The sequence below is a fragment of the Aotus nancymaae genome, unplaced genomic scaffold (genome assembly GCF_030222135.1).
Source record: "Aotus nancymaae isolate 86718 unplaced genomic scaffold, 86718_ANA_hifiasm-v0.15.2.pri h1tg000036l, whole genome shotgun sequence".
In the NCBI taxonomy this organism is placed as follows: domain Eukaryota; kingdom Metazoa; phylum Chordata; class Mammalia; order Primates; family Aotidae; genus Aotus; species Aotus nancymaae.
The window spans coordinates 88,131,823-88,158,646 of NW_026988450.1; the positions used below are offsets into that span (position 1 = coordinate 88,131,823).

General features: G+C 41.7%; 1 protein-coding gene across 1 annotated transcript in view; it reads right to left on the reverse strand.

Moving 5' to 3' along the window:
* Nucleotides 1–26,824, reverse strand: part of TRAPPC9 (trafficking protein particle complex subunit 9) — a 730,305-nt gene that overhangs the window by 575,123 nt on the left and 128,358 nt on the right. The window contains exon 10 of the mRNA XM_012461180.2: nt 7,228–7,354. Within this exon, the coding sequence (XP_012316603.2) occupies nt 7,228–7,354 (127 nt within the window). The remainder of the gene's footprint in view (nt 1–7,227; nt 7,355–26,824) is intronic.

Sequence of the window (26,824 nt, forward strand, 5' to 3'; positions counted from 1 at the left end):
TTTTTTTATTACTTGCATCATAATTACTTGAAACCATCTCTGGGTGAGCCTAGTTCATGTTCCCATGCTACAGAGAATAAGTAAGTATTTTCCTGTAAATTGCTAAAATAGTTTTATTGTCAAACACTAAGAAAGGCCTCAAGGGAAAAGAAAATGGTTCTGATCATCTATTCTAAAACCAAATTCATAATTATGAGGCATCCTCAGCAATAAATTTGCTTATATCTAACAATTCTATATATAGCAGGTCTGATAATTTACTCACCAATGTAGACATTTTTCCACCAGCTTATCCTGTAACACTAACAAGGAGCTTTAGCCTTCAAGTCCACATACCACTGAGCTCCTCTGATGTCATAGCAGTTGACCTGCAATGCCTGACTTGGTTTTTTTGGGGTTTTTGTTTTTTTTTGAGACAGAGTCTCACTCTTGTCACCTAGGCTAGAGGGCAGTGGCACAATCTTGGCTCACTACAACCTCTGCCTCTCAGATTCAAGCAATTCTCTTGCCTGAGTAGCTGGCACTACAGGTGCCCGCCACCACGCCCAGCTAATTTTTGTGTTTTTAGTAGAGATGGGGTTTTACCATCTTGGCCAGGCTGATCTTGAACTCCTGACCTCCGGTGATCTGCCCGCCTCGGCCTCCCACAGTGCTGGGATTACAGGAGTGAGCCACTGCACCCAGCCCAATTTTTTTTTTAATTAAACTGGTAAAATCCATGTTTCCAGGCACAGGACTTTGCAACATTTGGGTGATATATGAAGGTAGTCCCAGACTTGTTTTCTAAGGAAGCACCTTGGCCTAGTCCATAGTGACTGCCCCGGCCTCCCTTCAGGTGGAGATGAGGAACAAGGATTCAGGAAGAGAGGGACAACCCTACATGCGGTGTGAATATTAACCACAGCACACAGATTCACTGAATCTGCCATGGGCCAGGTGCTGAGAGCACCAACAACACAGGCCACCACCCTGGGTCAGCATCAGCAGACACCTACCAGCTCTTTTTGATGCCTGAGAACATAACTCTCAATTCTCTGCTGCCCCACTCCTGCCAAAAGCCCACTTATGAGGAACGGCATTCACGAAGGCGTATACGATGCACAGCACTCCCCACCCCATTATCCTAGATGCTTGCAGCAGGGGGGCTGCGGCAAGCCAGGCAACTGCGGGCCACACCACCTTGTCCTCTGGGAGAGCCGCCTTTATCCCTGGTGCTCCCGCACCACGCCCTCAGTGTACGCTACTGAATGCTAACAGCAAAACCACATCATTGTTAGACACCTGCCTACATCCTCGTAGGGATGCTGCTGAGCATGTTGCTCAACACATCAGAATGTTCTCTTCAAGAGACTCCACTAAAGGGGTTTCCCGCCTCATTGCTGGTAAGAGAAGCATTTCCCCAGTGTGACTGGTACATGTCTGTTCATGAGAGACAGAGGTGCTTGCCTCTCATGAATCACGCTTCCTTCTTGTCAGTTACCTCAGAATCATGCTCTCTCCCATCTCCAGCCATTACGTAGGACATTACGATGTCCAGGTACTAACAGAACTTGTCACTTCAGTTTTCTATCCCACAGTTACTTTCCCTTCACTCTTGTTACTTTAACTTGTTCTTTGAGATAGAGTCTCACTCTGTCACCCAGGCTGGAGTGCAGTGGTGTGATATCTGCTCACTGCAACCTCTGCCTCCTGGGTTCAAGCAATTCTGGTGCCTCAGCCTCTCAAGTAGCTGGGACTACAGGTGCGTGCTACCACATCTGACTAATTTTTTGTATTTTTGGAAGAGACGAGGTTCCGCTACGTTGGCCAGGCTGGTCTTGAACTCCTAAGCTCAGGCAATCCACCTGCCTCAGCCTCTCAAAGTGCTGGCATTACAAATATGAGCCACTGTGCCCACCCAAGAATTTTCAAAAATAACTAAATAGCTACATAGTCACACTTCTTGAGGGAGTGATGGAACTAATTCATTTGATTTAATTTAACATGTACAAACAAAAGTAGAAACTGACAGGGAATGTTAAGGTGACATCTAATTAGAGGCAAAATTCCCTGAAACCTCTATAAGAACTCATGTCTGCAAAGAGCTTTTCTGCTTATAAAACACTTTCCCAAACATTTCATTTGATCCATGCATGGGAGGTATGTCTCATCAACCTCAGTTCAAGGGGGAGTTAAATTATTCATTCAAAGTCACACAACTAACTGCAGAATGTGGGATATGAATGTAAGACTACTGAACAAAAGCCAGTGGCTTTTCCAATTTTACACGAAGGTGTTTATTAGTGCTTAGCGTAAATATGTTAGTGCATTTTAGTTACTATCCTTCCATTCTGAAACCTACAAAGATGCTTACACATCACTATCCCTCACACAAAATCATGACAGTCTTAGAGGAGGAAATGTCATAGAGTCTGTTCTAGAAGTATGACCCATGGCATATCTTGGAGGAAAAAAAGATCTTGATTTGACATGAAAAAGAAAAGTGCTGAAGGCTGAAGAATTAAGGAGCAAGGACATCACATCTGTCCTAATTCCTCCTACTTTCAAATGGCAAAACCTTAGGAGAAAGGCATGTATAGCGAATCTGGCCAGCCCATTAGGGGGTGCACATTTTTATCTATGTGTGAAAATAAGTCTCATATAAAACACAAGCCTATTTATTAGTAAGAATGGAACTATATGACCAGGCCTCTGCATCAGAAAGTGTCACGAGTCCAAGGAAGACAAAATGTGGTTCATAAAATAAAGCATGCACTCACTCCAAGGTTGCGCTTTTCCAAGGTCTGCCTTCTGACTTGGGAAGGGCAGCTATTCATCACGGCATTATCTTGACTCATAAGCATAACAGGTCACAAACCAAAAACAGGACCTCTGATCTGGAGCAGTGTGGCAGGATGAGTGGACCGTGGGTGTCATTTGCTGTTGTGGTCCTTGTCAGTTACCTCCTAACATCCGCTTCCCTCTTGTCCTGTCCCAGCTATTCCTAGGTTTTGCTTTAGGGGAACTACACGTGTCTCCTTGTAGCCATGTGGTTTGCGGGGCTGAATCAGATCTGAGTCCATAACCCCAGGAGGGGCAGTGAAAAGCAAAGGGACATTCCCCACTGAAAAAAAGCAGCTTTCCTTTACAGATGTTACTAAAAGGCACCTTCTCTCTTTTCCTGGACGCAGTAGAAAAAGGATGTGAGGCCTGGAGCTGCTGGGTCACTCTGACAGCAGCTGGGGCCTGCAACTAAAGCCAACGTTGCAGAGGACAGAGCTCAGAAGGAAAGAAACCAAGTCTGATAAGGCTGTTTGAGCCCTGACTCCAGCCCTATCTGAATTCCTCCCAGAACTTTTCAGGTATATGTGCCATGAATTCTTTTTGCCTAAGTTAGTCTGGGTCAGGTTTTCTATCAGTTGCTATTACAAAGTATTCCAAGGGATCCAACTATTTACTCATTCAACACACGAGGTCACCTCGGGGCTACAAAGACAAAAAGCTCTTCAGAGAGAAGGACCTAAAATGTCAACAAAGATGTACAGTCAAGTTCCATAAGCGGAACACAGATACAGCACATACTGTTCGCTGGCTGACCAAGCACCAATTTCTGACCCCATTCTCCCTTCCCCATCTATACCACAGATCCTAGGAAAGCTACATTTATTTTCACAGCCTGTCTCGCAATTACAGGTGGCCATGAGACACACTTCCCATTAATGAGACCGGCGCAAAAGCCCATTCTCAATCTGTCAGGAACACTTTTGCTTCCCTATTAAGCAAAAGATAGACATTCCTAGACCTGCCCCTTCTTCTTTCTTTCTACTCTGCATGTAGATGTGTTATCTGGAGCTGCAGCGGCCATCTGATAATCATGAGGCAAAGACAGAGTTACAGAGAGGCCACCTGTTTCCAGCTTCTTTTTTATTTTTATTTTTGAGACAGTCTTGCTCTGTCACCCAGGCTGGAGTACAGTGGTGCGATCTTGGCTCACTGCAACCTCTGCCTCCCAGGTTCAAGCAATTCTCCTGCCTCAGCCTCCTGAGTAGCTGATATTACAGGCACATGCCACAACACCCAGCTAATATTTGTATTTTTAGTAGAGACGGGGTTTCACCATGTTGGTCAGGCTGGCTTCGAACTCCTAACCTCGTGATCCACCCGCCTTGGCCTCTCAAAGTGCTGGGATTACAGGCGTAAGCCACCACGCCCAGTCCAGCTTCTTAATAAATTAGAAAAATAACTTCCTATTGACTATCTACTATTAGGTCTTCTGTTCTTTACAGCTAAAATAATTCCTAACTTACCAAGAAAGTATAGTTATTTCTACCTGGGTGGCTCCGGAAAAGGCTTTATAGAGGACATAATCCTTGAACTGAAATCGTGAAAGATGCCTAAGCGTCGTCAGGAAAGCAGGGAAGCACAGGCATTCCAAGCCAGAGATAAAGCCTAAATGAAGGAACAAAACCCGACACACATTTTGCCCACTCTAAGTATTTCGACAAGGGAAAGCAGGAGAATAGGACCAGGGAAACAGGGGGCTTGCAATCCAGCCTGGAGACAGAGCAGCCACAGAGGGTGCTGCAAGCGTGCAGAGCAGGTACATTGGAGTCTGTTCTCTACGCCGTGGCCCGTGAGCAGGGCAAGCTACCAGACACTCTGGCTCTCCACATGTTCCAAAGACATTCCCTTTCATTTGGCCAGTCGCGCCGATGTTCCAGGGGGTTACTACGCTGAATCTCAGGCGGTTCTTCTTTCCAGGGTTCAATGAGACCAGGTACAATCCAGGTGATGAAGGAGTCACCGGGACACACAGGGCTTACTTCTCTAGCTAAAGTCTCCAGAAAACTATCATGAATACGTTTATGTAGATGGTGTGTAGTACATAAAATCAGATTTTTAAAAACACTCCATGACCACACTGGGCAAGAGCAATGGCACCAGGGTGCCAGGCAAGACACAGCTAGCTGTTCGCAGGGAGCTCCACCCCAGGAGCCACAGGACCCTGAGGGTGAGACAGACGCACTGCCCAGGAAAGGGATGCTCGCAGAAGATTCGGGGAATAGCACCTGCCCAAATTTAGACTTTTATACTTTTGCCCAATCTGTCTTTTCTAATGTTTTAACAGCCGAGGGACTAAAATGCGAACATTACAGTACTTTTCAATGTGCTGTTTGAAAACACAGGTGGAAATGTCTCCAGGAAGAAAACTAAGATGCACTGAGCACTTCTTCGGCGCCAGGCACGGTGCTCTGTGCCCATGTGCCTCTGCTCAGCTGAAACAAAACCAAACCACCCTGCATGGGGCAATTTTCAAGCCTGGCTCAAAGATGAAGAAAACGAAGCATAAAGGGGCTGCTTCTTTACCAAGGCCACACACAAGTGAGAGTGAACCCACGGCCTCTGGCTTCAACCGCAGGGCCGCCTGGCAGGCTGCAAGGAGAACAAACATGCTTCTTCCTTAGTTCCAACGACCTGCATGGCCCAATCATCCCCAGCTTCACCGACAAGAAGCCTGAGCTCCCGGATACCTACACACAGCCCCAAACACCCAGAATGTTCTGTAAGCTTTATAACATTCTATTAGGCAAGGTTTTCTAAATTTAAAAATGATTCAAGTCATGATGCAAATATAAAATTAATAAGAAAGGCTTTTCTAGACCTTAATCTTTAAAAAATGAATCATGCCCCTAATCCCAAGTCAAACGTGTTCCGCTCTAAGCCTTACTTAGAAAAGCCTCAACGGCCCCTTCCTCCACAGCTTGCATCGGTGCTCAGGGAGCGGCGGGCGCTGCAGAGCAGTCACGGACTTCCTGGACCTTCCAGACTGCGGGCTGCCAGTCCCTCCGGGCATGCTGAGGAACGGCCAGACCATCTTCTCGGGCACAGCCGTGTCTTCTGGGTGCTGCTCCTTGCAGCTCTGCCTAGTAAACAACCTCAGCAGTGCCCTTCAGAACACCTTATAATTCCAGCATGGCCTGCCTGGGGCTGCAACCCACAGTGGCCCTTTCTGCCCCCACTTCTCGGGAGGACACAACTCTTTGGCAAAAAAGAACCCATTTCATTTGGCAGTACTAGACTTGCCTTCAAAGAAATGCAGGGAGAAAGAAAACTAACATTTCTTAAGCACCATACACATGCTTTTCCATGTTACTTCATTAAATTCTCATAATAGCTTAATGCTATGGGTTATCATTCTTAATTTCGGGGGCATAGTCGGGAGACAAGCGAATTGATACTCAGGAGGTTAGGTGGCTCATTCATGGAATGCAGCCGGTGTGTGAGTCAAAGTCCCATGCGTGGCAAGACCGAGGGAATCTGGGAACAACAGCCCAGCCAAGAGCGCTTTCAAGACGCTCAGCATCTTCATCACACCAAATCCTGAGGCTACCACACTTCCACCCAACAGCAAAATGTCAAATGCAACTGTTTCTTTCCAGTCTTCAAACACATCTTTCAGAAATTCAGAAATCGCTTCACAAGATTAGTTCGTAAACCTTTTGCAGGTCCTAAGCTTTGAGTGGTTAAGAAAAAACAAAAACCTTTTGCAAGGACCCATTTTGCATGTGCCGAAGGGTCTCTGCTCTTAATCTCACACCCTTAAGATTGACAGTCACAGAGAAAGGACGGCACCCAGCAGCAAATCCTGGGAGGGCGGTGAGCAATGGGTGCCATGGAAACCAGGGAGCTCGCATTTCAGGAAAAGTGTCCTGGAAATTGGGCTCGGGATGCGCATGAAGAAATGAGGGAGCACAGACAGAATGAAGCCAGGAGAGGAGAGTGCCCGCCAGGCAGAGGCAGTGCAGGGCAAAGGCAGACACTGGTGAGCACTGGTGTGGGTGAGGAGTTGCCCTGTTCCTGTGTGGCTGGGGGCGGGGGATGTACTGCCTGTGGAAAGGGAAACCACGGAATGTTTGCAAGGAGGAGACGACATGGTCAGGCTGGTGTCCACCACAGTGGAGTGGTCGCAATGTGGACTTTGGAACCAAGCAAGGCTGGGTGCAGACGTGACTCTGCCATTTACTGGGCATGGAAGTGCAGCAATTATGGAATGTCACTGACCCCGATCTCTCATCTCTAAAATACTTACTTTCATGTCACAGGACTGCTGTCAAGTTTAAGGAGATAATGAACCCAATACACAGTCAACAAAAAATGGAGCTCTTCTAAAGATCTCTATTCACAATCCGACTACAGGACGGTGTCCCGGAGGCAGCCGCCTTCCCCGCTCTGCAGGGCCCGTCTCACCTGACGATGGGAAGCTTGGTGAAGGGCACCGGAGGCAGGGTGAGGCCGCCAGGGAGCGCGATGGGCTCCATGGTCCCAGGACACTTGGACGTATAGTTCTCTAGGCTTTGAGTCACATCTTTCTTTTCTGAAGAGAAGATGAAAACAAAAGCAAGATTCATTAAGCAAAAGTAAAAGTGGCTCGCTTTCATTTTACTTGGGGCATTTCATGACAGTCCAGTGAGTCCAACCTTCTGACAGAAATAAAGAAGCAGCAACCAAAAGAGACCAGAATGAAGCAAAAGCCACATTCCACTTATTCAAAAATTACCCACAACTGCTCCTCTTAAGGGCCTGTGGATAAAAGGGAAATTGAGTTAGTATCCTCCAGGAGACTTCCATTTTCCAAGAAAATAAACCTTTATCGAATTTCAAGAAGGTCTGTAGGCAGGACTAGAGAATCAGTATATTTTATAACTTAATGATACTTTTTTGGCAATTACTAGGTATCAAGCAAAATGCCAGAACCTGTCTGTCCCACAGGAGTTCGTAATTTATCTGTACGACAAGTACTAGGCAAATAATTACAAATCAACATTTTTTATGCAAATATAAAGCTTTGTGAGAAAAGACCTGTTCCCCAGCCCACCCCCAGCCATTTCACAAGGAGGAGGAAGAGGACACGCGGGTGATAATAACGTCCCCTTACTGTCCACGGCACACTCTAGACAAGCCACGGACACAGACCCCTTCTCACCCATAGCACGACAGAGCTCAGGAGCACCTGCTGTGCTCTAGGAGGCAGGCTGGCTCAGGAAGGCAGGCACTCCTGTCCCCACTTTGCAAATGAAAAACCTGACACCAAGTGAAATTAACAGCTTGTCAAAGACCATGTACTTGGCCCTAGACCTGTGGTTTTCTCACTATAGTGCTTTAAAGAATGAAGAAAAGGATGGGATTATGGGAGGGGTGTGGACGAGGGAGTCCCTCCTTATAGCATCTACTTTCTCTGTGAAATACCAGTCACTGCTAATGCGGAAGACAGAGGACTTAGAGAGAAGAGCAGCAGAGGGACACAGACACCCAGGATGAGACCCAGAACAGCAAGGTGACCCAACTCCAGGAGATGCCCTGGTCTTTCCCTATCTGCTGTGCTACCACCTCAGGGGAAGTCCTTCAAGCTGTCTGCGTCCTGTTTGCCTGCAGTAAGAGGAGTGCCTACATAAGGAATTAACTAAGGACAAATGAGATAACGCATTCGAAAAACTGTGGCTGGCAGATATCGAGCGCTGAATAAATGGAAATGATAATAATGATTATCATCATCACATAGCCACACTGGAGTGGACAAGGGACAGGTCAATAGCTGCAAAGTAAAACCAAGTGCTCCACTGAGGCTGCGACCATAAATAATAAATATCAAGGAAAGGACTTCATAGAGCTCAGGCACAGGTATTAATTGGTGAATGCTATCATAGGAATCTTCTGTGCCTAAGCATTTTGTTTAATTTTAATTTTATTTTATTTTGAGACAGGGTATCACTCTGTCTCCCAGGTTGGAGTGCAGAGGCACAATCTCAGCTCACTGCAGCCTCCGCCTCCCAGGCTCATGCAATCCTCCCACCTCAGCCTCCTAAGTAGCTAAGACCACAGGCATATGCCACCATGCTTGGCTAATTTTAAAATTTTTGGTAGAGATAAGGTCTCACTACATTGCCCAGGCTGGTCTTGAACTCCTGGGCTCAAGCGATTCCCCGGTCTTGGCCTTCCAAAGTGCTGGGGTTACAGGCATGAGCCATCGCACCAAGCCAGCATCATTCTTTAGGAAGCCAGAGAGCAGAGCAGAAAAGTGACCAGAAGTACTTTTGAATACAACACAATAGTGTTAATCTAAAACATGAAAAAAGTCTTTAAGTAATCAAATCATTCTCAATCTATAAAAATCTCCCAAAGGGCTCCAGCTGATATCATGTAAATTATCTAATTTGCCTAATGTTAGGAGAGCACTTATGGTTGAGGTATCCTATTAAGTCGAATTCTACCACCCCATATGCACTCTCGGTAAACGCTGCTAAAATGAAGAAGGAAAGGGAGCTATTTGTGCTGCCTCATGCCACTTGCAATGCTGTGCAAGAAAGGAAAGGCACCACAGTGTGTCACTTGGCTAGGCTCTGAATGGCATTTCTAGACAGAATAACATACACACTGAGTAGCACGGAGGAGGCCGCTTCACCACAGCGTGGTCTGGCTGTGCCATTTCATTAGAGAACCCCCGTGTTTGTGCACGCTGTCCTATGGAGGAACTTCCTATGTAGCGGTACAGCTGGCTATGAGCGCTCTCAGAGCTTTGTGGAAGGCCAGACTACGGGTACTTCAATACGCACTTATTCCCCTTGAGGGGAGCAGGGCACACCTCTCCGGCTGTGCCTGGTGACTCCCTGAAGGGAGTCAAATACTAATCTTCTCCTGCAGTGGAAAAGGGACCGTCACCTGCTGCAGGGGCAGAGGCCATCTGTGGATACAATCAATCATAAATGATTTTCAGCACTGCCTACTGCCTTGTGGCGCTCCTGATGGGCACAGGGAATGGGGGTTGCTTCTTGGCTTTCCCCTACTACCATAAGACCTCATCGCCATTTCAGCGGGGTTTCGAGAGTGAAATGCTTATGCCCAGTTGTCAGCATGGCCCATCCAGTGCAAAGGACCCATCCCCTTTCTCCTAGAGGAGTCAAGTGTTGGCTACCAATTGTTGTCAGATCTGTTATTTCATCAGGAATTACAAACTGGTGATTTTCTAATTCTCTAATTCCTCCGCACTCATAAGCTACAATTTGTCTATAAGGAAGGATTTTTTCCTCATCGACCATTTGGTTACCCTGGAACACAGACAACGCAGACATTAATAAATGGTTGAATCTTCCCCTTTATTTATTGAGTGGAGAACTATTGCCCTATCAAACTCTACTAATGACCAATGAGTTGTTTTGCTTATTGTTTAGTATCATCATGAGCTGCTGGATTTTTATCTAATTGATGTTTCCATTGGTTGTCATGACATCCTTTATTTCTAAGTGATACATAATTGTACACATCTATGGGTACAGTATGATGTTTCAACGCATTTATTGTGTAACACTCAAACCACGGTAATCAGCATATCAGGTCTTTGTGGTTAGAGCACTCAAATTCCTCTCCTCTAGCTTTTTTGAAATACGCCTTTTTGTGAACTATAGTCACCCAACTGTGCGCTAGAATACCAGAACTCACTTCTCCCGTCTAACTAGAGCATTGTATCCACTGTCCATCCTCTCCTCATCTCCCTTCTCCCTACCATCCCCAGCCTCTTCTAACCTCTATTCTGCTCTCTAATTCCACGAGACAAACTTTTTAAAATTCCACACCTAAGGGAGATTATGCCAGATTTGTCTTTCTGTGCCTGGCTTTTTTCACTTAACATAATGCCCTCCAGGTTCATCTGTGTTTGCAAATGAGAGGATTTAAGTCTTTTTTATGGCTGAATAGTATTCCATTGTGTATATGTATCACATTTTCTTTATCCATTCATCTGCTGAATGGCACTTAGGTTGATTCCATATCTTGGCTATTTGAAGAGCGCTGCGATAAAACAGCCATACAGTTATGGCTTTGACACTGACTTCATTTCCTTTGGATATATGCTCAGTAGTGAAATGGAAGATCATACCGTGGTTCTATTTTTATGTTTTTTGAGGAACCTCCAGACTGTTTTCCGTAATGGCTGTGCTAATCTACATTCCTACCAATAGTGTGTAAGGGATCCCTTTTCTTCACCTCCTCAACAGCATTTAATCTTCTGACTTTTTGATAATAGGCATTTCATACGGAGAAAGGTGATCTCTCATGGTGGTTTTCATGTGCATTTCCCTGATGATTAGTGATGCTGAGCATTTTTTCACATTTTTTTGGCCATTTCTATGTCTGTTTTTTTTTTTTTTTTTTTTGGTGAGCATGTGAGATTGTAAGGGCCAATTTTGAGAGAGAAAATAAGTTCAGTTTCTCTATAAATTAATCATTAATGTCAAAGGCACACTGATGCAAGACCAGCATATGGGCCCCTGTGTCAGATTAACAAGGTTTTCTTGAAGCAATAACCAACCCCTTAGTAAAGGTTATAAAGATTATAAAAGGCTTATGAAAGTTACATCTTATGTTCAAGATTAAAATTTTATAGATCGTTTATAAAATTTTGAAAAACAAATTGGCTTCATGCTATTTTATTAGGGTGCTATTAAAATAGCATGCTATTAAGTCTTTGAGAAACAATATTGTTTGGAAAATTAAGTCTTCTTTCTCAAAGAATGAAGGTTTTCACCTTTTTTAAAAATCCTTGAGTTATCACTTTGGTCAAATGAATAACTTATTTTACAATGATCTGTGATATCAAGTGTCTTAAACCTTTGACCTTTCCAAAATCAAATTATAAATTATGTCTTTTTCTGACCAATTTAATCCTTGAAGATATTAGGTTCCCTAAAGTCCAAAAATAATATAATTTGGCTTATTTGGTATAAAAATCACATAGGAAATATTGTCAAATATGAAATGGTGTTTGGTTTTCTTTAGGCTCTATTTATACAAATATGTTATTGGTATGTGTTCCAAAATCATGGGAAACTCCTATAACTCTGATATGACTTAGTGTACATTATCAGTAATAATTATAATTGTTCTGTTAAATTATTGTGTGCCACAGAGGTAACAAATTTCCTTATCAATTGTATCTTTGACCACAGCTGCCCTAAAACCTTTTGTCATCCATAGACAATTGTTGTCTTGTTTTGGTCTTCTTTAGAAGGTGGCTTTACAATGAGCTATAAAACTCTAACAGGTGTTCTTGAATACAAGTTTCTGATGACTTTGGAGACTGTGACATCGGAATAGAAGAAAAACTTTCAGGACTCATGGAGAACTGAAGTGTTCAGGAATATCAAGCAAAACAGGAATTAACTACAGGTATTGAACTAATAGAAGACTGAAGTAATCTTTTTGACTTTTTGCTTAAAACGTTGCTGATCCTTTGTTTTGTTTTTGCAGAGTCAAGGAAACTTTTCTTTTGCACTATTAACAGCTTTTAATGATTTAGTATACTCCTATGAACAAAATTTAGAACATACTTGTTTCACTCTACCTGACTCCTCCAGAATTTGGAAACTATTTTTGAGTATTTCTAATACCTAATTTGTTGAGAGTTTTTAATCATGAAGGGATGCTGAATTTTGTCAATGTTTTTTCTGTATCTATAGAAATGACAATATTGTTTTGGTTCTTCATTCCATTAATGTGATCTATCATATTTACGTTGAACCATGTTTGCATCCCTGGGATGAATTCCACTTGTTCAAGGTAGAAGATCCTTTAGATGTGCTGCTGAATTTTGTTTGCTAGCATTTTGTGGAATATTTTTGCATCTAATCTTCATCAGGGATATCTGCCTTTTGAGATTAGCTTAGTTTTCTTTTGTTGATGTTGTGTCTTTGTCAGGTTTTAGTATACCAAAATAATGCTGGCTTCACAGAATGGGTTTGGAAGTAGTTTTAGAAAAATTGGTACTAGTTCTTTGTTAAATGTTTCAGTGGTGAAGCCCTCAGGTCCTGGGCTTTTCTTTGATGGGAGATTTTTTACTACTGATTCAATATTCTCACCATTTTTGGTCTGTTCAGATTTTCTCTTTCTCCATGATTCAATCTTGGCAGGTTATATGTGTCCAGGCATTTATCCATCTCTTCTAGGTCACTGAGTTTGTTGGCATATAATTGTTCAAAATAGTCTCTTGTGACCTTTTAAGTTTCTGTATTATCAGTTGTAAATTTCTCCTTTTTAATCTCTGATTTATTTGACATTTATTTATTCTGTTTTTTTCATAGTCTAGCTAAAGGTTTGTTAAGCTTTTCAAAACACCAGCTCTTCATTTCATTAATCTTTTGTATGGTTTTTCTAATCTCTATTTAATTTATTTCTGCTCTGATCTTTATTATTTCCTTCTTTCTACTAACCTTGGTTGAGTTTGTTCTTGTTTTTCTAGTTCCTTAAGATGCAGTGTTAGATTGTTTACTTGAAAGCGTTCTTCTTTTTTGATGTTGGCACCATCTTTGGGCAGTAGGCGTCCCTTCTAGTTGGTTCCTGTATCCTTTGGATAAGGTCCCACTATTCTTTGATCCCTTTCTTTCTGGTTCATATCCAGCCCCAGGCCTAGAATAAAATCAATTCTCCAAGGAGCTCTTATTCCCTTTAGTGGAAAGAAGAGTTTAGAGACTAAAACCCAGAGGCTAGAAGTGCTCCTTTCTACCGGATTCTCATTGTCTCTGAAGGGCTTTACAAAGGACAGACCACCTTAAAAAGTTTTTACAGTGCTGAGATTATAAGTGATTTCTGCTTTAAATTTTTCTTAAGTTTGACAACTAAAAATAAAAGATTTGGACTACAAGCTTCCTAAAAGGAAGAAAGTCGTGTCATTACCCACAATTACATTTACTGAGTACTTACTTTGTGTCAAATATTGTACTATGTTCTTTAGACTGTAAAATCTTTAAGGGCAAGGGATTCTGGTATATATTAACAACAAACTTCAATATTTTTTATCCAAAATAGGCATTTAATGCCCTCTGACAAAATACCTGCCAAAGAGGAGGGGAAAGGCATTATGATCCCCCTTGTAAAGTTCATAAAGGTGAACTCAGGAACGATCCTGCAAGTTTGATTATGGATTGGTATCAAAAGTCACCAAAAAAAAATTATTAATGTTTTAAGTATAATATTGTAGTTATATAAGAAAACATTCATTTTTTAGCAATGCATACTAAAGTATGACGGTCTGAAATGATATGTCTCTGAGATTTTCTTTAAAATAATTCAGCAAATTTAAAAAGCAAGAGATGAAGTAAATGTGTCAAAATCTTGATAACCACTGAATCTAGGTGATGGATATATGAGGATTCCTTTTACAATTCTTTTTACATTTATATTTGAAAATGTTTCATAGAAATAATTTTTATATTTTGACAAATTATCATTACATGTATTGATAGAGTACAAAGCGCTATGATTTTTAATACAAGGTGAAATGATTAAATCAAGTTAATTAACATATCCATCACCTGAAATATTTAATATTTTTTGTAATGAAAGCATTTGAAATTTGACTTTGGGCTAATCACTTCCTCTCCCTGGGCCTCGTGTTTGCCAGAAATAAAATGGGGATAACGCTAACACTGTATTTGTTAATGGAGAAGAAGACTCTTCACGAACCCTCAAGCCTCTTTTGTAAGAAGGGAGTTTGGCTAGGTAACAGTGGGCCTCTCTGCACCGTCCCTGGAGAGGCAGAGTGACTGATCTGATTGCTGCATTTGGTCCCAATAACCAGGTGCTGTGGGCTCAGCTTGGCTGGGTCCTGCTTGCTCTTGGGAGCTCTCTGGTCACAGAGCCTGAGTTCCTGTCTGCAGCTCCATGCTGAAAGTGTGGTTGTGGCCTCCCCTGATTGGGGATGGGGCTCCCCTGCTCAGCACAGCCTGTGACTGGGTAGGAAGCTGTGTCTGCCCAATTCTTGGTATTAGTGAGGAATTTCACTTTCTAAAAAAACCATAGGTCATGTCCTTCAACATAGCCTGTGTTGGTAATAAAGATGTGTTAGCTCCATCTTTTCCCTTTGTTTTGTTTTCAACTTACATAGACACCAGGGGACAAAAGGTGGAAGCCTTTTGTCCCCTGCTTAGTGGGAGCCTCCTAAGAGACCTCAGCATTGTTATGTTGAAAGATCAATAACATTATTCCTGAGAAAACAATTCAAATACTAACTGTGGTATTATTTCTATAAGTGAAAGTACCAGAATCAATTGTGAAAATGCAACTTCAGCTTTTTGATCAAAGCACACCTGTAATTTTTCCTCCATATTTTATTTTTCCTTCATTCTTAGTTTTCTCCTCCCAGATTTAGAAAAAAAAAGATGCACTTCTTTCCCCTTTCTCTTCTCCACCTGTTTAGAGTACCATAACTGACTGAATGTGCACATGGTTGTCTCCAATGATCCCTCAGCAGATACAAGAATAACTGTGAAATTCATGACGTGCTGCTTTTCATGCCAGTGTCCACTTAAATGGCCTGTAAATCATTTCTGATCAAAAGTTTTGGTGATCATATTTTCGGCTTCTGTAAGAACAATATAGTTTAGCAATAACTAGGTTTTCATTTAAAACGTTCTGTCTGGGCCGGGTGTGGTGGCTCACTTCTTTAATCCCAACACTTTGGGAGGCTGAAGTGGGCAGATCACCTGCATCCCAGAATTCAAGGCCAGCCTGAGCAACATGGCAAAACCCCATCCCTACAAAAAATATGGAAAAATAGCCGGGTGTGGTGGTGCACACCTGTAGTTCCGGCCATTCAGCAGGCTGAGATGGGAGGGTCACTTGAGCCTGGGAGGTGGAGGTTGCAGTGAGCCTTGATCATGCCACTGTACTTCAGCCTTGGTGACACAGCAAGACCCTGTCTCAAAAAAAAAAAAAAAAAAAAAAGTTCAAAATAACTTTTAAGGGCATTAGGTGCTCTAATTTGACTAAAATCATTGTTGGATAATCTGATCAGAAATGGAATGAGATACACTGATTTTTTGTGAAATAAGCAATCATCACCTCCCACTGACCAAATTATATGCTGTAAATATGTTAAATTTATCACAAGCTTTTCTCCAGCTTGTCATATGGAACAGATAGCAGCCGCCATGGCCTTGTGTTCTTCTATTCCTCCTATGGTAACACTGGCTGCATGTGGTCAGGCCTAATATGTTGGAACAGGAAGACTCAGTCAACCGTGGATCTGAATCCCAACTCTATCCCTCTGTATGACCCTGAGAAAATAATTTCAGTTCTCCAAGCCCATGAAACCTTATTGCTGTGTCCATCAACACAGAAATGCATAAAGAAAATGTGGTATGTACACACAATGGAATACTATACGGCCATAGAAAGGGAAGAAATTCTGTTATTTGTGACAACATGGATGGAACTGGAGAGCATTAGGCTAAGAGAAATAAGCCAAACACAGAAAAACAAATACTACACATTCTCACTTACATGTATGATCCAAAACAATTGAACCCATAGAAGCAGAGAGTAGAATGGTGGTTACCAGAGGCTGGGAGGTGGGTGGAATGAGGATATGATGGTCAAAAGATAGAAAGCCTCAGTTAGACAGGAGGCATAAGTTTGACTTCTTTGGAGCTCTATTGCACAGCGTGGTGAATATGGCTAAGAATCGAGTGCTGTACATTTCAGTATTACTACGAGAATGGTCTCCTGAGACTGGACTCTCAATCTGTGGGATACGACACTATCTTCAGACAGACGGCATAAGAAGTGAATTAGAAGATACCCAGCTGGTATCTGTTGGAAAACTGACTGATTATTGATGGGGAGAAATCCTTACACATATTTTGGTAACCAGAGGTCACATAAATTTTCTGTGTTGGTAGTTGTGCTAAGAACAGAAAAAACACTTTGAATGTGTTTTTCCACAGAACAAAATATATTTTATTCTCCCAAATAAAGGCATAAGAGAGGCCGGGCGCAGTGGCTCACATCTGTAATCCTAGCACTTTGGGAAGCTGAGGCAGGACGATGAACTGAGGTCAGGAGTTCAAGACCAGCCAGGCCAACATGGTGAAACCCCGACTCGACTAAAAATATAAAAATTAGCCAGATATGGTGGCACATGCCTGTAATCTCAGCTACTTGGGAGGCTGAGGCAGGAGAACAGCTTGAACCCAGGAGGCAGAGGTTGCAGTGAGTCAAGATCGCGCCACTGCACTCCAGCCTGAGCAACAGAGTGAGACTCTGTCTCAAAATGAATAAATAAATAAAAACAAATAAATAATAAAAGCATAAAAGGAGAAAAAAGAAGAGCAAAAAAACAGATATGACAAACAAAATAAATACTCAGACGGTAGACTTGAACCCATCCACACCAAACTCGACCAAAAAAACCCAAGATCCAACTATACATACTTTATACTCTCAGAAAATGACCTTTTTTAAAAAACAAAACAAAACAAAAAAATTTTTTTTTTATTTCCATAGGTTCTGGGGGAACAGGTGGTGTTTGGTTACATAAATCAGTTTTTGGGTGGTGATTTCTGAGATTTTGGTGTACCCATTACCCTAGAAACACACACCGCACCCAATCTGCAGTCTGTTATCCCTCACCCCCTGCTTTCCCGGAGTCCCCAAAGTCCACTGTCTCATTCTTAGGCCTTTGCATCCTTATAGCTTAGCTCCCACTTATGAGTGAGAACATATGATGTTTGGTTTTCAGGAAACAACCTTTAAATATGAAGACACAGATTGAAAATAAAAGGATGGGGGAAAAAGATATACCACACAAACACAAGCAATAAGCATAACAAATCTGGTATGACAACATTAGTATCAAACAAAGGGGATTTCAGTGTGAGCAAAGGAATGAATGGGCACATTTCATAATGAAAAAGGAGGCAATTCATCAAGGAGAAACAGCAATACTAAACGTGTGTGTACTTAATAGCAGAGCTTTACAATACATGAAATAAAATCTGATAGAACTAAGAAACAGAAAGATTCATGACTTTTTTTAAGAGTTGGAGGCTTTAACACCCCTTTGTTAAAATAAATAAAAGAGGCCAAGCATGGTGACTCACATTTGTAATCCTAGTACTTTGGGAGGCTAAGGCAGGAGGATCGCTTGAGCCTAGGAGTTCGATATCAGCTTGGGCAACATAGTGAGCCCTGTTTCTACAAAAAAACAAGAAAAGTAGGTGGGCATGGTAGTGCATGCCCTTGGGCCCAACTACTCAGAAAGCTGAGGCTGAAAAAATCACTTGAGCCCAGGAAGCAGAGACTGCAGTGAGCCATGATCGTGCCACTGCACTCCAGCCTGAGCAACAGAGAGAGGCTCTGTCTCAAAAATAAATATATGAAATTTAAAAACTTTTTAAGTAAAAGAATAAGTAGACAGGCTGGGCACAGTGGCTCACACCTATAATCCCAACACTTTGGGAGACCGAGGTCAGGAGATCAAGACCATCCTGGCCAACACAGTAAAACCCCATCTCTACGACAAATACAAAAATTAGCTGGGCATGGTGGCGTGTGCCTGTAGTCCCAGCTACTCAGGAGGCTGAGGCAGGAAAATTGCTTGAACCTGGGAGACAGAGGTTGCAGTGAGCCAATATCGCACCACTGTACTCCAGTCTGGGTGACAGAGCAAGACTCCATCTCAAAAAATAAAAAAAATAAAAAAAATAAAGGAGACAATAGTGATATGGAAGATTTAAACAAACTGTTAAATAACTTCTTCAATTGACATTTATACAACACCATACCCCTCTATTGCAGAATATAAGTTCTTTTCTAGTACTCATGGAAAATTCACCAAGATAGACCATATGCTGTACCATAAAAAACATCTCAATAGATTGCAAAAGACTGAAATCACATAGAATATGTTCTGACCATAACAGTATTACAACAAGTCAATAGCAATACCATTTCCACAAAGGCTACAGATACCTGAAAAGTAAGCGATACACACACACATCAAAAATAAAAACAAAAATGAAATGTTAAAAATATTTCTAACCGGGAATGGTAATAAACGTACAACGGATCAAAATCTGTGAGACATACCTGACGCAGCGCTTACAGGGAAATTTATAGCTTTAAATGTTCATACTAGAAAAAAAGTCCAAAACCAATAACTAAGTCTGCACTGTAAAAGCTAGAAAAAGACATAAAATTAATTACAAACTAGAAAGAAAATAATCAATGAAATAGGAAACAGGAAACAATAAAGAAAATCAACAAAGTCAATGGTTTTTTTTAAAAAAAACAATAAACCCCTAGGAGAGAAACACAAGTCATCTAAATCAGGAGTAAAAAGGAGGCCGATCCCAGTCATTAAGAGGTTAGTAATAAGGGAATAGTATAAACAACCATACGCCAATACATTTGACAACTGGTGAAACAGACAAACTCCTTGGGAGTAAAACGACACAAAAAATTAACAATTTAATAATCCTGTATTTATTAAAGAAGTTGAATCTGTAATCCAAACTCCCACAAGAACTTCCATCCCAGATGGCTTCGCTCCTAAGTTCTATCAAACATTTAAAGAAGAAGAAATGATATCAATTTTATACAAACTCTTTCAGAATACAAAGGAGCAAATACTTCTCAACTTAAGTCATGAAGTCAGCACAACCCTGACACCAAATCCTGACAAATAATTAAAAGAATAAACTTAGACAGTAAAAGCAGCATGGAGTCTTCAACAGTCTCACAGAACTAAAGAGATACACAGTTCCGGATCCACTGAGGAAGAGAGATGCCCAAAAGAGTTCTCAGTTGCCCCTGTAGAGCACTACACAGTAAGAGTAAACTGAAGCCTTTTAAAAACTGCAATGCACTGACATACGAATGTAAATTCCAGTAGTTTCTAAGAAGTGGGGGGTTACTGCAGGCACCTAAAGACCTGTGCAGTCAGTCATTACCCTTCGGGGAACCTTCCCCAGCGACTCCGGCTTGGGCTCTGCTCTGTCATATTTGGATTTGGTGATGCGGAGGCAGGCCACATAGTGCACAGGTGGCCGATCTGCCTCATAAGTGGCAATGATCTAGAAATGCTTTACATCCCCCCGCCATGATCCAAGGACCTGCTTTGCCTGCCCCCACCCACATGCTCTACAACCATGACCAGTGATTTCTGACATGCTAATGTCTCAACAACTTATTTTCTCCATTCACTCAGACAAACATCAATGATGACTTTAAGATGTGCATTATGGCCAGGTGTGGTGGCTCACGCCTGTAATCACTGCACTTTGGGAAGCCAAAGGAGAACGATCACTTGAGCACAGGAGTTCAAGACCAGTCTGGGCAACACAATGAGACTTTGTCTCTAATAAAATTCAAAAACAATTAAATTAGCTAGGCATAATGGCATGTGCCTATAGTCCCAGCTACTCAAGAGGCTGAGAGAGGAGAATCGCTTAAACCCAGGGGGCAGAAGCTGCAGTGAGCTGAGATCGTGCTCCTTCACTCCAACCTGGGCAAAAGAGCGAAAGTCTGTCTTAAAATAATAATTAATTAATTAATTAATTAATAATTTAAAATAAAGCAATATCACAAGCTCAAAATAAGAAGGAAAATACTTAGGTAGAAATCTAATAAAATATGTACGTGATTAATCATTGAGGCATGGTATGTGTCAGATGCGGTATAAGGTCCTGGAGCTTTACATAAAAAGGAATGAATTAATGGCATTTGCAGCAACCTGGATGGGACTGGAGACTATTACTCCAAGTGAAGTAACTCAGGAATGGAAAACCAAGCATTGTATGCTCTCATTCATAGGTGAGAGCTAAGTTATGAGGATGCAAAGGCATAAGAATGATACGATGGCCTTGGGGGTCTCGGGGGGAAGGGTGGGAGGGGGTGAAGGGTAAGAGGCTACAAATTGGGTTCAGTGTATACTGCTGAGGTGATGGGTGCACCAAAATCTCAGAAATCACTAAAGAACGTACTCAGGTAACGAAATACCACCTGTTTCCCAACAACATATAGAAATAAAATTTTTTAATTTTTTTTTAAAAAGGTCCTGGAGCTTAAGAGATGCTTAGCCATGACCCAAGAGGCCACAGTCTAATTCGCATAGTTATAATTTACGAATTAGGGTAAAAGGGTTTCATGTTCAGTTGGACACAGAAGCTGAAGGAGATGGAGACAAGACTGGCACTGAGGGCGACAGCTTTGGGGACCATGTGGAGGAGAGCCACTGGCCAAGACAGAAGTTCAAGGTCACAGGAAGGGGAGGGCGAGCTCATCTGAAGACAGCAGCTCAGGCAGGTTGAGTCTCTTCACCAGAGGACCCAAGGACAACATCCTGGGGCACACAGAGGTGAGGGGCCATGAGAAGCACGTCTAGAGAAGGCTAGAGGTTTGAGATGCGTCTCAAGAGCCCAAAATGTGAGATGTTCTGGAAAGACAAGAAGTCGGGGTGGATACGAGAGCAATGCCCATTGGGATCACCACACGTGGGAGTCAAGTGGTCATTTGCAACCTTCAAAAACACTTTCATCCATGCAAGAACCCAGCAGCAACAAATTAAAAATGGGACAGGAGTGGACAGTGACGGCTCATCTCCTGGGGAGCGCATGACACTTCAAGAGCACATAGGCAGCGGTCTGAAAGTCAAGCGCTGCATCAGAGGCATCACCCGCACCGCCTGACTTAATATTCACATTTACTCAGTGAGTAAAATATGAGCATTAGCCCCACCGTAGGGACAAGAAAAGGGAGAATCAGAGATGTTATAAATCTTTTCTTTTTTTTGAGACAGAGTTTCGCTCTTGTTACCCAGGCTGGAGTGCGATGGCGTGATCTCGGCTCACCGCAACCTCCGCTTCCTGGGTTCTGGCAATTCTCCTGCCTCAGCCTCCTGAGTAGCTGGGATTGCAGGCACACGCCGCTGTGCCCAGTTAAGTTTTTGTATTTTTAGTAGAGACGGGGTTTCACCATGTTGACCGGGATGGTCTCGATCTCTTGACCTCGTGATCCACCCATATTGCCAGTGAGCAGGGATGAGGCTTTAGCCTCGGGCTTCTTGAATCGATTACTCTTTCTCCCATATGAAGCAACTTCCTTGGCATTTTTGTGCCCATTTCACAAAGGGGGAATCTGAGGCTTGGAAAGGTCACGTTACTTTCCTGGAGTTATTAAGGTAATAAGCAGCTAAATTATATTCAAACTCAATGCTGGCCGGGCGTGGTAGCCCATGCCTGTAATCCCATCACTCTGGGCGGCTGAGGTGGGCAGATCACCTGAAGTCAGGAGTTTGAGACCAGGCTGGCCAATGTGGTAAAACCCCATCTCTACTAAAAAATACAAAAATTAGCCAGGCATGCTAGCAGGCAATTGTAATCCCAGGTAACTCAGAGGCTGAGGCAGGAGAACTGCTTGAACCCGGGAAGCAAAAGTTGCAGTGAGCCAAGACTGTACCATTGCACTCCAGCCTGGGTGACAAGAGTGAAACTCCGTCTAAAGAAAAAAAAAAAACAAAACAAAACTGATATCCTGAAACAGCCAGTCCAACATGTCCAGCAAGTTAAGCGTCTTACAGAGCAAGAGAAATGAACTCAGCTTTTCTTCACTCTGCATATATATCCAGGTAGCATAATAGTCTACCTACAAAGGTTGAAAAAGTCACATGCCACCACTATAAAGATTAATGATATGACAAACCAGGAGATATGGAAGATCTGTCATGTAACAAGAAAACAAGGCTTGTCCTTAAGAGAGTGTGGATTAACTTAGATAAATTTGCAGTGAGCCACATTAACTGCCTCCCATCAACAATTCTTTATATTTGCTATTCACTCAATTTTCAGAGTGACCAGTTGGAGGCCCTGATGAACAATCATTCAAGTGCACCAGGAGACTGAATATTTTTCCTTGTTCCTTTCAGGTTTATAAACATGTTCTACCAAAATGAAAGGTAATTATGTTAAGCCATCAGCTCACTATATAAACATCTATTTTAAACACTGCCTAGAAAAATTTTTAACATCTCCAGAGATCTTAATATAATGCCCAGAAGAAGAAATTGTATTAAGAATAAAGACTTGCATTACACAGAAGAATCTACATATTCAAATTACTTTCTTGGGGCTATTAAGGTAATAAGTTGCTAAATTATATTCAAACTCAAAGCTTTAAGTTCAAACTTTCTGCTTTTTTCATTTTTTCACATTGCCCACCCAGATTTCCCCAAAATGCAAAAATGCAAAGAAAACACAGATATCCTGGAAATAATCCCTATCAAAATACCAATGATGTTTTTGACAAAAAAAAAAAAAAACACCTAAAATTCATATGGAACCTTAAAAATCCTCAAATAGCTAAGGCAATCCTAAGCAAAAAATAACAAAGCAGGAGGCATCACATTATCTGACCTCAAAATATACTACAAAGCTATAGTAACCAAAACAGCATGGTACTGGCACAAAAACAGACTTGTAGACCAATAAAATAAAATAAAGAACCCAGATATAAACCCATGCATTTACAGCCAAATAATTTTCAACAAAGTTGCCAAGAGCATTCATTGGGAAAAAAACAATCTCTTCAATAAATGGTGCTGGGAAAACTGTATATAAATATGCAGAAGAATGAAACTAGACCCCTATGTGTCACTATATACAAAAACCGACTCAAGGCCAGGCATGGTGGCTCACACCTGTAATCCCAGCACTTTGGGAGGCCAAGGAGGTTGGATCACCTGAGGTCAGAAGTTCAAGACCAGCCTGGCCAACATGGTGAAACCCCATCTCTACTAAAAATACAAAAATTACCTTGGTGTGGTAGTATGCCTGTAGTCCCAGCTACTCAGGAGGCTGAGGCAAGAGAATCACTTGAACCCAAGAGGTGGAGGTTGCAATGAGCCGAGATTGCACCACTGCACTCCAGCCTGGCAACAGAGTGAGACCCTCTCAAAAAAAAAAAAAAAAAAAAAGTTGATTCAAAGGGATTAACAGGATTAACAACTTAAATGTAAAACCCAAAACTACAAATCTAGTAGAAGAAAACATAAGGGAAACACTTCAGGTCAATGGTCTAGGCAAAGATTTTATGGATAAGACTTCAAAATCACAGGCCAACAAAAATAAAAATAGATAAATGAGATTTTATCAAACTAAAAAACGTCTGTACAGCAAAGGAAACAACAGAGTGAACACACAATCTTCAGAATGAGAAAAAATATTTGCAAACTATTATTCCAACAAGGGACCAATATCCAGAATATAAAGGAAGTCAACCCAACAGCAAAAACTCATCATCATCATCATTATCATCATCATCCTCCCATTAAAGAGTAGGCAAAGGACATGAATAGGCATTTCTCAAAAGAAGACAAACAAAATGGCCAACAGGTATATGAAACAATGCTCATCACTAATCATCAGGGAAATGCAAATCAAAACCACGATGAGAGATCATCTCACCCCAGCTAGAATGGCTGCAATCAAAAAGACAAAGGATAACAAATGCAGCTAGGATGCAGGGAAAGGGAAACTCTTCTGTGCTGTTGAGAGAAATGTAAGTTAGTACTGTTATAATGGAAAACAGTTTGAAGGTGCCTCAAAGAACTAAAAACAGAACTATCATACACCATCCAGCAATCCCACTGCTGGGATTTCCAAAGGAAAAGATTTCAGGGTGTGGAAGAGGTATCTGCACTCCCATGTCTAAGTCACAATAGTCAAGGTATGGAATCAACCCAAGTGTCCATCAACAGAGGACTAGATAAGGAAAATGTGGTACATATACACAGAGGAATGTGATTCAACCACAAAAAAAGAGAATGAAATTCTGTGATTCACTACAACATGGCTGAACCTAATATCCTAAAGGACATTATGTTAAGTAAAATAAGCCAGGCACAGAAAGACAAATACCACATGTTCTCGCTCGTATGTGGAAGCTAAAAAAGTTGATCTCATAAGCAGAGAGTAGAGGCTAGGAAGGATTGAGGGAAGGAAGGATAGGAAGAGGTTGGGCAACAGATACAAAGTGACAGCTAGACAGAAAGAATACATTCTAGCACTGTACAGTGACTAGAAGTAACGATTGTTTGTGTATTTTCAATTGGCTAGAAGAGAGGATTCTGAATGTTACCAACACAAAGAAATGATAAATTTTGAAGATGGATTTGCAAAGTATCCTGAATGGATCATTACACATGATACACATGTATCAAAACACTACACACTACCACACAAACATATATAATTATTATGTGTCAATTAAAAATATATATATATTTTAAGTTTTTTTTAAAAAAAATAAAGATAATAAATTATTAGAATCTGCACATCTACCTCTGGTTAGATAAACCATAGCACAGCAGCATAATGTAAATTTATGCAATCATTAAGAATGACATTTATAAAGACTGTAACACTATGGAAAATGTTATGTCACATGGAAAATCAGGATACAGAATTACACTTACAAAATAAATTCAATTTAAGAAATTAACCCGGCCAGGCAGAGTGGCTCATGCCTGTAATCCCAGCACTTTGAGAGGCTGAGGCGGGAGGATCACAAGGTCAGGAGTTCAAGATCAGCCTGGCCAACATAATGAAACCCTGTCTCTATTAAAAATATGAAAAGTAGCCAGAAGTGATGGCCCACACCTGTAATCCCAACTACGCTAGAGACTGAAGCAAGAGAATGGCTTGAACCTGGAAGGCAGAGATTGCAGTGAGCCGAGATCATGCCATTGCACTCTAGTCCAGGCTACAGAGCAAGACTCTGTCTCGGGGAAAAAAAAAAAAAAAAAAGAAAGAAAGAAAGCAATTAACCCAATTTTTAAAAGAACAGAAAACAATACAAAAGAATTACACTAAAAATGTTAACAGGGCTTGCCTCTATAGGATTATGCATAATTTCTTCCTGTTTGGTTTTCCAAGATTGCTAAAAGAAGCATAGATTACTTGTATAATAAAAACTGTATTTTAAATGCTCAAAATTGAATTTTCAAAAAGGTTTTACAAAGAAAAATCAGGATTTGTTTAAAAATGCTCCATAAGTGAAGAACACAGTATCGCAAAACGTCAACAAGAAAACTTTGAAGTTCCTTCATTTTCACAAAGGTGGAAGTTTAAAGGGAATTTGTAGCCCTTCCCAGTATAACACAGATGTTTTACAAACAACAGCTGCATTAGCAACTGACATTTAATGAGGTCTTACTGTGTGCCAAGCACTAGTCAAAGCACTTAATGTGTCTTATTAAATTATTCCCAAAACCTTACCAAAAAAGTGCCATTGTTTACAGATGAGGAAATGGAAGCTTAGAAAGATCTCACCCCCATCCAGTTCAGTGTGCCCTCCACTTCTCCACCACAATCTCTCATGTGTAATATGCTCAGCCATCTCCCTTAATTCTGAAACTATTTCATACTTCACTTCATATTCATTGACTATCCACCTTCTATAAGGAAGAGGTCTATCATAAATCGCTCAACTGGAGTCCCACGTCCTTAGGCACAACAGCAAAACCTTGTAATACCTTTCTCTGCCTGGTGGAGTCTCCATTGATATATTTTAGAAAATAATTTGAGAAAGGCAATGTTAAGTCAACTCCATGGCTCAGCACGGTGGCTCACGCCTGTAATCCCAGCACTTTGGAAGGCCAAGGTGGGTGGATCACTTGAGGCCAGGAGTTCGACACTAGCCTAGCCAACATGGTGAAACTCCGTCCCTACTAAAAATACAAAAATTAGGCAGGTATGGTGACAGATGCCTGTAGTCCCAGCTACTCAGGAGGCTGAGGCAGGAAAATCACTTGAACCCAGGAGGCAGAGGCTGCAGTGAGCCGAGATCGTACCACTGCACTATAGCCTGGGCAACAGAGCAAGACTGTCTCTGAATAAATAAATCAGTTACACATGTATTGACTACTTTCTAGGTAAAAGCATTGCCCAAAATGATAAAAGATAAAAGGTGAATAGACATGGTCCCTGTCCCCAAGAAGTTGGTAATCTAGTAAGGGAATGGG